This window comes from Mobula birostris, chromosome 1, assembly GCF_030028105.1.
Source record: "Mobula birostris isolate sMobBir1 chromosome 1, sMobBir1.hap1, whole genome shotgun sequence".
NCBI classification, from domain to species: domain Eukaryota; kingdom Metazoa; phylum Chordata; class Chondrichthyes; order Myliobatiformes; family Myliobatidae; genus Mobula; species Mobula birostris.
The window spans coordinates 127,946,967-127,960,091 of record NC_092370.1 but is presented as its reverse complement, the minus strand read 5'-3'; the positions used below and the strand labels follow the sequence as shown (position 1 = coordinate 127,960,091).

The 13,125-nt window shown below is 43.9% G+C and overlaps 1 protein-coding gene across 1 annotated transcript in view; it reads left to right on the top strand.

The window, feature by feature from the left end:
* The window catches only part of LOC140199571 (uncharacterized), a 254,277-nt gene that overhangs the window by 115,167 nt on the left and 125,985 nt on the right, over positions 1-13,125 (top strand). The window contains exons 10-13 of the mRNA XM_072261873.1: positions 3,691-3,744; positions 5,657-5,710; positions 8,852-8,905; positions 9,005-9,058. Of these exons, the coding sequence (XP_072117974.1) occupies positions 3,691-3,744; positions 5,657-5,710; positions 8,852-8,905; positions 9,005-9,058 (216 nt within the window). The remainder of the gene's footprint in view (positions 1-3,690; positions 3,745-5,656; positions 5,711-8,851; positions 8,906-9,004; positions 9,059-13,125) is intronic.

Here is a 13,125-nt window from a genome sequence, read left to right as displayed (position 1 = left end):
AGGAGTGAGTTGAGCCAACCCAGTTGGCCTGACCTAAATCCAAAATAAACACCAGAGTCTAATAACATGTCTCCCGGGCTTGCTTGGTACGTTGGCAGTACCTGTCACAGCCTCTGTCCTGTGGTGCTCTGGAACTTAAACTGATGCTCACTCAAACCTAACTCCAGTGCATTGCTAGCTGCACAACTTTCCTTTGGCTGTGAGCTCTGCTTCTCTTGAAGTATCACCAACAAATCCCATTGTAAAAGAAAAACATGGATCTTTTCAGGACAGAATTTATGAGCTTTTGGAGAGGCATGGTCTGACTAGAGGTGGTCAGTATGGCTTTGTGGGTTGGGCTGGGGCTTAGGTCATCCCTCACAAGCTTGATTGAATTCTTTGAGGATATGACATAAAATAATAGTCAGGAGGCATGGGATCCAGGGGAACTTGGCTGTGTGAATTCAGAATTGGGTTTCCCCCAGAAGATAGAGGGAGAATATGCTGCCTGGAGGTCACTGACCAGTGGTGTTCTGCAGGGATCTGCTATGTGACCCCTGCTCTTTGTGATCTTGGTTAATGATTTGGATGAGGAACTGGAGGGGTGTCTTAGTAAGCTTGCAGATGACATGAAGGTTAGTGATGTTGTGGATAGTGTGGGAGGTGGAAGGATGGTGGATTCTGGAAAAAACTTAGTGGGTCTAGCAGCATCTGTGTGTGTGTTGTTGATGTTTCTGGCTGAAACCCTGCATTAGGACCTGATGCAGGATTCAACCTAACATCTACAATGGCAGCTTAATCCTCTGAGCTTGCTGCTCATCCTAAGGCTGTTTCAGCTTCATGTTTGTTGATGTTAATCTACCAAAGGCAAATATACGTACATGTGGAAATTGCAGACTGAAAGGCCAAGTTCACTGGGCCCCTGTTCGTGACCAAGTCTCTGAGGTGTACAGTAAGCTGAATTGTTGAACCATTCTCAACAACCCCTCTATCCAGTGCTGTGGATGTTGCTGTTGCTGCAGTCTGGTGGATTTCCAGTATCTGCAGGTTTTCTCCTATTTTCATGTCCGCATTTCTCCAAGTTTCTGAATATACTGCAGCAATGAAATCATACAGTACAGAAATAGGCCCTTAAAGTCCACCTGGTCCATAGCAATCCTGATGCCTGTCTAGGCTAGTCCCATTTGCCTACGTCACACCCATATATGTCCTTTAGTCCAAGTACTTGTACAAACATCTTTGTGACATTATAATTGAATCTGCCTCCATCACTTCTAGTAACTCACTTCAGATAACCACCAATCTGTGTTAAAACTTTACCTGTAAGGAAAACAGAGTTGATAGGCTCTGACTATCCCTATGTTTCTATTTGTATTTCTGGTTGTAGATAAGAGGTCAGAGGTTCTCTTTCTATGCTTCATTGACCCTCCTGTGACCTTTACTCATTGTTCCAACTTTGACCTTTGGTGTGAATGACCACAAAATAAGAGGATAAAAGTCAATGCTGGAGGTGGGAAAAGATAGAGTGGAAGGATTTGTTTTAAGAGTGTTGGATAAGTTAACATCACCCATTCCAAATAGGCTGCAATTTCATTCTGCTATAAACCGGTTTTCCAGGTGGCAAGGTTTCTGTCCATAACCTTAAATTACTCACTACTGTGGTAGGGAAAGTGGGTCAATAGTGGATCAATAAAAACTATGATAGTTCTCAAGGTCAAAGTTTTGACTATAATGGGATGTATGGATTATTGAGGAATAGATCTGATGAAGGCAGATAGTGGCTGATTCTAATGGAATGGATTCTTTGACTGGGCAGCAGTGAGCTGGATAAGGTGTGTGCATTGATCTTCAACAGGGGTTTTAGTATGCAATGCAGCAAACTGATTCAAGAAGCCAAATATGGAAGGGATCACCGTGGTTGGGCACTTAATTGTCCGTGGGATTGGATTGGCTGTTATTGTCGCATGTTCTTGGAAGTAGGGTCAAGAGGGATGTCAGTGGTAAGTTTTTCCACACAGAGAGTGGTGGGTGCGTGGAATGCACTGCCAGCGACGGTGGTAGAGATGGATACAATAAGATCGTTTAAGGGACTCTTAGATAGGTACATGGAGCTTAGAAAAATAGAGGGCTATGCGGTAGGGAAATTCTAGGCAGTTTCTAGAGTAGGTTACATGGTCAGCACAACATTGTGGGCTGAAGGGCCTGTAATGTGCTGTAGATTTCTATGTTCCAAGATACAATGAAAATATTTTGTTTGCCCGCTGTACAAACAGACCATTCCATTTATAATTGCGTCAAAGCAGTGCAAAAGGAAACTAGTAACGGTGTGCAATAAAGCGTTACATTTAGAGTGGAACACAGGCAGGCAGATAAGGTGCAGGGGCCATGACAAGGTAGATTGAGAGATCAAGTTCATCTTTGTCATATACGAGTTCCATTAAAGAGTCTTGATAGTGGGATAGAAGTTGTTGTTGAGTCTGGTGGTACGTGGTCTCAAGCTTTCGCACCTTTTGTTCAGTAGGAAGGGAAAGAAAAGAAAATAGCCTGGCTGGAAGGAATCTCTAATTATGTTGGCTGCTTTCTTGAGGCAGTGGGAAGTATAGACAGAATCAAAGGAGGGCAAGCTGGATTTTGTGATAGACTAGGCTGCATTCACAGCACTCAACAATTTCTTGTGGAAGCAGAGAGTAAAATCAAATTGATATTTCCCAGCTGGAGAGGAGTACATAGTGAAGATTTTTGGGACCAGTATTAGGACTTGAAATAGGCTTTCACTTTAGAGACAACTAATGATCTGCTCACAGATAATGTTCAAGGATTGCTTTATTTGTTCAACCACTCATTATTGAGCCTCAGCTTTGTCTTTTACCCCCAATTGCTCATTTACTGTAACCCTTGTTCCCAGAGTCATTCTTCTGGTGTTAGTGTGTGGAGTATTCACTGCTTTATCTGCTGCAGTTTAGAAATGAGTCTGTGCTATTCTTAAGACAGAGGTAAATAGAGTGCTAATATGCAAAGGGGAGTGGGGGGGGGGAAGCTTGCTGTGAATAAGTGGAAATGCAGAATTGAGGTTACAATTAAATGAGCCATTGGGCAGAACAGGTTTGAGGAGCTGGGCAGTTGGTGTTCAAAAGTCTGATGAGATCAGGTTGGCATGGGAGGTTAGCTATTCATCATGGGTGTAGGGGAACAGAGTTGGGGGCAAAGTATGGTTTGGGTTAGAACTTCCCCCTGACATCTCTTGTCCTCTTTCCCCTCACTAAAAGGTTAAAGTAAATCCAGTTGATTCTTTTCTCCATTATAGGTCAAAGGTGAAAGGTGAAAAGTTTAGTGGGAACTTGAGGGGAAATTTCTTCACTCAGAAGGTTGTTAAAGTGTGGAATGAGTTGCCAGCACAAGTGGTGCACGCAACCTCAAGTTCAACATTGAGAAGAAGTTTGGGTAGGTACATGGATGGTAGGGGTATGGAGAGCTATGGTACGGGTGTAGGTCAATGGGACTAGGCAGCTTAAATGGTTTGGCATGGACTAGATAGACTGAAGGGCCTGTTTCTGTGCTGTATTTCCTATGACTCTTAATTATCTCAAATGCACGAGGGGAGGGTTGGTGGGGTTGATACTGCTTCTCCATTCTGCAAAGTGACCTCATTAGTCTAAAGAACATTTGGTGTAGATCAATAACTGCTTGTATAATTTATGTTTTGTTTTGTAGGGACTACTTGGCAAACAAGGTATTCCAGGCTTACCTGGACCCCCAGGCATACAGGTAATATATATTGTGGCTTAATTGTTGCTGGCTATTAACCTTGAAATGAAATAGATCATGTTGTAATGGCTTATGTATCCCAATCTGATTCCTTACCTTTCTTAAATACTGGAGTACTCTAGGCCCAAACTCTGCCATTTCTAACTAATTCTAATTCCTCCCCAGGCAGTAACCTTCCAACCTCCTCACTTGTCACTCCATAACTTTTGCCCCAACCTATGACCCATGAGTCCACAGTACCTACATCTCCAACTCCCACATCCAGACCTTTCTCACAAGACATTTAATTCAGACAGTAGACCACTCCTTCCCACCCTGCCACCAGGCTCTGATTAAATCAGCACCTGTCCTCAAAGGTGAAGGAGAACTTCCATAATGGAAGTTCTCTCCTTATTCTTCGGTGAAAGCTCTACGTTTATGTCTCTCTTATTTGTCGATTCACAGCTGAAGTCATTTCTGATAATTTTCCATCAAGGTACACCAGTTAGAGGAAAGATGTTTGTTTAACAATGTATGGATTACACTCAGTGGCAACTTTATTAGGTCTGCCTGTACACCCGCTTGTTAATGCAAATTTCTCATCGGCCAATCAGTATATAAAAGCATGCAGACATGGTCAAGAGATTCAATTATTGTTCAGACCAAACACCAGAATGGGAAAGAAACATGATCTCAGTGACTTTGACCGTGGAATTATTATTAGTGTTAGACAGGGCGGTTCGGGTATTCCCAAAACTGCTGATTTCCTGTGATTTTCACACAAAATAGTCTCTAGGGCAGAGGTGACAAAGACTCAGATAACCATGCAATGCAGCACTGGTGTGCAGAAGAGGATCTCTGAATGCACAACATGTCAGACCTTGAAATAATGGGCTACAGCAGTAGAACATCGTCAACATACACTCAGTGACCACTTTATTAGGTACAGCAAGTAACTAATAAAGTGACCACTGGAGTGTATACTAACATATGTGTGGTTGACATAACTGTAGCTAAAACGTTGTCACCATAAGGCTACCCATGGCCGTTGACAGTTTCTGTTGGAGAGGACTACTCAATAAAATACTAATCCCTGCTTATTCCAAGCAGCATCCATTTGATTTGCTCTCTCCTCTCCATCATCCAACATCCTCCCAATGGTGCAGCATGTCCTTCATGTTACCAACACATTTACAGAATTTTTCTGAAAACCCTGCGAGCAACCATATTTCATTTAGCTGCCTAATACTAATCGGAACAGCTACATATGACTTGCTTTTAGTAAAAACCTTTTCTGAGGAGGTTCATTGGATATCTTTCATAAATCACCTTCAGTATCCAAAAGTATCTTTTGCTTTAGATCCCCTTCAATAATCCCACATCCTTTCCACAACACAGAAACTCCCATATTCAGACCTTGCTCGCAAGACATTTTACTCCAGGCAGCAGACCATTCCTTCCCATCCTGCCACCAGGCTTTTTACCAAAGCAGCACCAGGCCTCAATGGTGAAGGAGAGAACTTCCATTCCATGATGGAAATAATGCAGCACAGGTGACTCCCACACGATGGCCATTCATGTAACGAACACTGCCCCTTACAGAATTCACAATGCACTACCTAAGAATGTGAGATAAAAGATTCACTTACAGAGAATTTAAATTAAAATAGTAAATAAATATTCTTTTTCAACTCGTGTTTCATGCCACAGCTTCGCATTACAAAATGTCATGAGTGGCATCCTTGGAATGCAGTTGGTAATGGAAGGGTCAACTGTAATCTACAGTAGGTGCAGCCTCAAATAAACTATTTGATCTTATCAAGTTTTTAATATGGGATAACTATATGCTTTTTAAAATAGAATTTGTTGTGCCTCTTGTCCCATGTAACCCATGCTTTTTAATTTTTCCCTAACTTGTACTTATCTTTTTCAGGGTAAACCTGGTTTGCCTGGACCCCAAGGGGAACCTGGACCAAGAGGGTACAAAGTAGGATATCTGTTTTCAATCTTTAAGTCATAGAATGGGGTTGTGACTGACTTTATTTCCTGAAAGGTTTGTGTGCCTCCAAAGAGAAGCAATATGCTGTATGAGTGTATCAGTCAACTGCCCATCTCTACAAGCTTCAGTCACCATTAAGAACCAAGGGCTCCAGTGTTGCTGGAGTTGTATATCTGCAGGTTGAGAGGAGGTGCTTGTGGGCCAGGGGCCTGAGTGGGTTGCTCATTCACTATTCTGGGACCAGTTGCTGCTTTGATCAAAGCCTGATGGCAGGGTAGGTAGGTATGGCCTACTGCCTGGAGTTAAATGTCTTGTGAGCAAGTACTGGATGTGGGAGTTGGCAGTGTAGGTACTGTGGGGTCTTGAGATGAAGTGAGAATTGTAGAGTGTCAAGTGAGGAGGTTGGAGGATTTGTGCCTGAGGAAAGGTTAGAATTAGAGATGGCAGAGTTAGGGGCTAGGTTAATTAACAGTCAGGGTTAAGAATGATAAAGAATAGAGGTCAGAAGCACCTTGGGGGCATGGTTGGTGTTTGGGGTTTGAAGAATTTGGACCTAGACAATTTGTTGAGACATTGGGCAATAGAGGTAGGGATCAGGAGTGATCAATAGGTTGGGGTCAGAGGTAATCAGATGTGATACTGGTTGGCAGTAAATATTAATAGAGGAAGATATGGAAGGTAGAAAGCAGCCTATCACAGTGGGGACCCTCTTCCAATTTCATGAGCAACATTACAGCAGGAACGACATTGTAAAATGGAATGTGATAAGCAAGTCATAACTGGTTCTAGAAGGTGCTTGGTCAAACTTCTGGACGAATACAAAAAGTGCCAGAAAAGGTCATCGTGGTGTTTTGCTCTGGGAGAAGAATGTTCTTAATCTCCAAGCATATAATAAGAATTAATCCATTATCTATTGAACAGGATTCACCACTGGTACTCCTTCAGGGGGATAAACAACCTCTTGCAAATAAGATTAACTTAAACATCTTTCTTGATATCACATTGCATATTACTTTCTACTTCTTTTGGAAACAAATGCATCAAAGATATATTGGCTATCTTTATCCACTCAGTATGTTCTCTCTTAGGTTGGAATTCAAATTAATTTACTTATTCTATCAATGTAAGATGAATAAAAGAACTTGAAGGTTAACCAGAGGGCTTCAAGTCTGTTAACCCCACTCTCTCACAATTTCAACCCTGCATTTGAAATTCTCTTCAATACTGCAATTCTGAGTATTTCTACAAATAGTGTCTTAAATCCTAGAAGGTGCCTTTAATGTCTGATTTTTGGATTAATCCATAGCTTAACTCAGTAGGTGAGCTAGATACTGTCCCTTTTATTAATACTCTTCTACACCTTTCTCAAATCTTTCACTTGACAAATGAAAGGATGGTGTCAGTGCTTTAACAACAGGAATTCTGCAGATGCTGGAAATTCAAGCAACACACATCAAAGTTGTTGGTGAACGCAGCAGGCCAGGCAGCATCTCTAGGAAGAGGTACAGTCGACGTTTTGGGCTGAGACCCTTCGTCAGGACTAACTGAAGGAAGAGTGAGTAAGGGATTTGAAAGTGGGAGGGGGAAGGGGAGATCCAAAATGATAGGAGAAGACAGGAGGGGGCGGGGTGGAGCCAAGAGCTGGACAGGTGATTGGTAAAGGGGATATGAGAGGATCATGGGACAGGAGGTCCGGGGAGAAAGACAAGGGCGGGGGGGAACCCAGGGGATGGGCAAGGGGTATAGTTAGAGGGACAGAGGGAGAAAAAGGAGAGTGAGAGAAAGAATGTGTGTATAAAAATAAATAACGGATGGGGTACGAGGGGGAGGTGGGGCATTAGCAGAAGTTAGAGAAGTCGATGTTCATGCTATCAGGTTGGAGGCTACCCGGACGGAATATAAGATGTTGTTCCTCCAACCTGAGTGTGGCTTCACCTTTACAGTAGAGGAGGCCGTGGGTAGACATGTCAGAATGGGAATGGGATGTGGAATTAAAATGTGTGGCCACTGGGAGATCCTGCTTTCTCTGGCGGACAGAGCGTAGGTGTTGAGCAAAGCGGTCTCCCAGTCTGCGTCGGGTCTCGCCAATATATAGAAGGCCACATCGGGAGCACTGGATATACACATCGGGAGCACCGGACGTCTGATGTGGCCTTCTATATATTGGCGAGACCCGACGCAGACTGGGAGACCGCTTTGCTCAACACCTACGCTCTGTCCGCCAGAGAAAGCAGGATCTCCCACTGGCCACACATTTTAATTCCACATCCCATTCCCATTCTGACATGTCTACCCACGGCCTCCTCTACTGTAAAGATGAAGCCACACTCAGGTTGGAGGAACAACACCTTGTATTCCATCCGGGTAGCCTCCAACCTGATGGCATGAACATCGACTTCTCTAACGTCTGCTAATGCCCCACCTCCCCCTCGTACTCCATCCGTTATTTATTTTTATACACACATTCTTTCCTTCACTCTCCTTTCTCTCCCTCTGTCCCTCTGACTATACCCCTTGCCCATCCTCTGGGTTCCCCCCCCCCATCTTTCTCCCTGGGCCTCCTGTCCCATGATCCTCTCATATCCCCTTTGCCAATCACCTGTCCAGCTCTTGGCTCCATCCCTCCCCCTCCTGTCTTCTCCTATCATTTTGGATCTCCCCCTCCCCCTCCCACTTTCAAATCTCTTACTAACTCTTCCTTCAGTTAGTCGTGACGAAGGGTCTCGGCCTGAAATGTCGACTGCACCTCTTCCTACAGATGCTGCTTGGCCTGCTGCGTTCACCAGCAACTTTGATGTGTGTTGCTTGTTTCAATCACAAGGCTTTGTTTATTAATTCCACATAAACTTTGCCCTAAATAAACCTCCCTATAGAACTAATTTCCAAATCCTTTCTGGCAAAGATCTCACAATAGGAACAGAATGCTCCAGGCTGTTCACTTCAAGATCATGGCCTCAACAATCATTCTTCATTAAAACGAAAATTGGGTCAGAAAGAGAGGAAAGATAGGAAATGAAAATTAGTCAAAACTGATGCTAGTTTAAAATGATTGGAGCTAGTAAAGCACTAGCAGAATGAGTCTTTTGTGAAGAGAAACCCTGATGTTCCTTTTTCTATTTGTACTGTTAGGGTGAAAAAGGACAACAGGGTGTTCCAGGAGAACAAGGGCCTTCAGGCACAAAGGTATATCTTGAATGAAATATTTCAGTGATTCAAACCAACAATTTTGGGTTCAAATGCAAAACATTAATTTTGATTTGCTTCACACCGCAATTGTTTTAGGGAGCTGAAGGAGCAGTGGGACAAGATGGATTACCAGGAGTTCCTGGAAAAAAGGTAGATACTTTCTGCTGTATTCCCAGTTTGGCCTTGTATAATTGTTGGATTGTAATGGTTTCCCAAGGTGTTTTATTGCTCAGAACAAAGTGATGGAAAGTTCAAGTCTTTGACAAAATACAATATGGCCGAATGCACCAAGGAGTGTGAAGAATGTAAGCCACATCCCACAGAGGTATGGTCCACCTTCCTTGAACCTGTTTCACCATTCAACCTGGCCATGATTGATCTAATCTTGGCCTCCTCTCCACTTTCCTGCATTTTCCCAGTGACTTTGACCATACATTCACTAAAGTGCTATCTGCTGGTTACTTAGATAGGCTCTGGAATACAGAATGGGATCAACATTGGGCAGTTGGATACATGATACATTCCAAATCTCTCAGTCTCAGTATTTGAAAATAATATTAAATGTATCTTCCTGAAGTCTTTTGCAGGATCATAGAGTGTGAGCCAGTGCCCTTCATATATTTACAAAATGCTTTTGCCATTCCTCAATTCATGACTCACTTTGTTTTGAAATATGAACTGAAATGAAGAAACTCTTTACAGATCCAGGACATTGTACTACGGACAGCGCGGTGCCATAGTTGGCAGCGCTAGTGAGTGGAGTTCATTCCTGACATCTGGAGCTGTCTGGCTGGTGCTTGCAGGGTTCTTCCTGTGACCACAGAGGTTTCTTCCAGATGCCGTGGTTTCCTCTCGCATCCCAAAGATATGTATATGGGTTGGTAGGTTAATTTGCCACTGTAAATGGACTCTACTGAGTATTTGAGTGTTAGAATCTGTGGTGGCGGGGGGGGGCAGGGAAGGGGTGTCTGCTAGGACTGTGGGGAGGATTAAAAGAAAAAGGATGAGTATAGAGTTTGTACAAATGGGTGGTTGATGATCAGTATGACTTTGATCATCTGAAGGCAGTTTCCTTGCTGTACCTTTTGATCGCTCTTAACCTACCCAAAGCAAGACATTGGCTTTGTTATTTTAATCATTGAAATGAGCTTCCCTTGTACTCACCATCCTATTCAAAATCACTGTTCTCAGTTATGATCCTCACTTCCAGCCCTCCCAGAGCTGAGGTCCACATTGGCCTCTTCTAGTCCAATTCCCACACTACTTGTGCTGGCCCAGCCTTGTTTTGGAACGTTGACAGTCTGCACACACTCTTGGAGAGCAGGTTAACATTTCATATAGGGTTCGGGTTCTGCTTCTGGCGCAGGCTTTGCCTGCAAAACCCCCTACAGAGCAAACAACTCCACTCTGTGTCCTTGTGGTTAGGAACATCAAATAAACACTGTTCATTTGCCAAGTTGTGGCAGTTGACATTCATCAGGTTGGAAGTAAAACTGGGCGCTCATGTGAAATAAAATGTTTCCCAGGCAGTTGGTCAGCAGAGTGGTCTCCAGCTGGCTGCCTCATTAAATTCCAACTGAAAAGATGGATCTTATGATCTGTATACAGATACATTGATGTATGACTTGTGTCCTTTCTGTTCAACATTACTGCTCTCGTTTTATAATTTATACTCCCAACCCTCACAATTCTGCAATGTTGTGGACTATCGTATTATCGTCTTGTTCCCAACCCACTGCAGGCATTCATTCCTTTGTACTGTGGCAGCACTGTCTCCTACTGCTGGGTGCAGCTCCAACAACCCTCAGGAAGGACATTGTACTTCAAAGCAGCCCACTGATTTAGTAACCCACCCACCATCGTTGACATTCAGCCCCTACGTCACCATCGCACCATGGCTGCACAGTGTGCTGTCCACAAAAACATTGCTGTTTGTCACCTAGACTACTTCAGCAGAATTTCCCTACCCATGACCTTTACCACTAAGGACAAGGGCAGCAGTTTAATAGGAAGATCACCAACTACAATTCCCCTTCAAGTCCTGGAACTTCTGCTACCCAAAACATTGTGGAAGCACCTTCACCTGAAGGACTGTAGCAATTTATGAAGACTGTTTGCCGCACTCTTCTCCATGGTTCAGAGGTTCCTGTTAATGTCAAGGAATGCATGCACAATACAACCCTGATACTCATCTTCTCCAGATAGCTATGAAATACAGAAAACCCGAAACTTCCACCATCTCCAGTGGGCTCCCACCACCAAGCACGTCTCCCCTCCCCCCACCCTCGCACTTTCTGCTTTCTGCAGGGATCACTCCCTACGTGACTCCCTTGTCCATTCGTCCCTTCCCACTGATCTCCCTCCTGACACTTATCCTTGCAAGCAGAACAAGTGCTACACCTGCCCCTATACTTCCTCCCTCACTACCATTCAGGGACCTAAACAGTCCTTCCAGGTGAGGTGATACTTCACCTGTGAGGCTGTTGGGGTTGTGTACTGTGTTCGGTGCTGCCGGTGTGGCCTCCTGTACATTGCTGAGACCCAACGTAGATCGGAAGACTGCTTCACCGAGCACCTGTGCTTTGTCCACCAGAAGAAACGGGATCTCCCAGTGGCTACCCATTTTAACTCCACTTCCCATTCCCATTCCGATATGTCCATCCATGGCCTCCTCCACTGTCGTGATGAGGCCACACTTAGGTTGGAGGAACAGCACCTTGTGTACCATTTGGGTAGCCTCCAATCTGCTGGCATGAACACTGATCTCTCAAACTTCTGGTAATGTCCCCCACTTCCCCTCCTCCATCACTTCCCATCTCCTTTTCCCTCTCTCACCTTATATCATCACCCGCCCATCACCTCCCTCTGGTGCTCCTCCCCCCCCTTTTCTTTCTTACATGGCCTTCTGTCTCTTTCACCAGTCAACTTCCCAGCTCTTCACTTCATCCCTTCCCCTCCCGGTTTCATCTATCACCTTGTGTTTTTCTCTCTCCCCCCAACCCCACCTTTTAAATCTACTGTTCAGCCTTTTTTTCTCCAGTCCTGCTTAAGGATTTTGGTCCGAATTGTCGACTGTTTACTCTTTTCCATGGATGCTGCCTGGCCTGCTGAGTTCCTCCAGCATTTTTTGTGTGTTGAACTAGAACATTAGACCCCAGTTCCCCAACCCCTGCCTCACACAAAAAGTAACGTGTCGCCTACCCACCAATTGGCAACAAGGGTGGAACGCAGAAAACTGAAGGAAACCAATATAAATTACAGTCCAATAATCACATAAATCTCAATTTCAAAACATCCTCTTGTCAGCACTGAGGACAGCGGCCGCACAAACTCAGTCCTTCCGTAATTACAGCTTTGTAATAAATGCTGGTCTCAGAAGCCCCAGGAATCCCTGCAACAGGTGTGGTTTAAAGTGCAGTGATTAGAACAGGCCTTGATGAAAGGGATGTCACGAAGTATGATAGGTTGCAATAAAACTCTGGTACTCTGGTCTGCTTGAGACGTGCTGGCTTGGCTTACTGTATGTTAGTTAATGCACCAAAATACTTTTAATTAGCAATTTTTAGGTTTTACTCAGTAATGTAATATATAACAATTCATTTCCCAGTGTCCTGTGGGGGCATGTCTTATTCTGATTGCTGAAAGTCGCTTCCGTTGTGATTGGTTAGTTTAGAAACTGCAGCTGCTTTTCCCATTGGACAGCTGCCTGATGTCCAGTTTCCAATGTCCTGGGTATGTAAAATAGTACGTGAAAGGGGCTTGTTCTCTTCTTCCTTTGTTTAAGCCAAGACAATAGGGAAGGTTTGCCCTGTGTGCACTTTTAACTAAGTATGTTTGTTGAATATTCAGATTTGTGGTGTCTGTAACTCGGGGAACATGAATGTTTGCTCAAATTTTTACTGTTTGTAAATAAATGATATACCTATTCTAAGTCGACGAATTTCCTGTCTCACTTGCCGTACCTGTGAACCTGATACAACATTACATCCGGCGAACTAGGTAAGACTAAAGAGGGCATGGAAACTGGGACCCCTGTTAGCAAGCACAACAGCTAACTCCGGGTAAGCAGAAAGGCCACAGGAAGTATCGCCTGGTGAACCTGATGCAAAGTGTTGCAGTATTTTAATAGTCAGATAATGAATTATTGGGGTTTTAGCTGTAGCTGGGTCTGTCACCACACATCACCTCATAAATGCTTTGTCTTCTAAGTTGCCGGA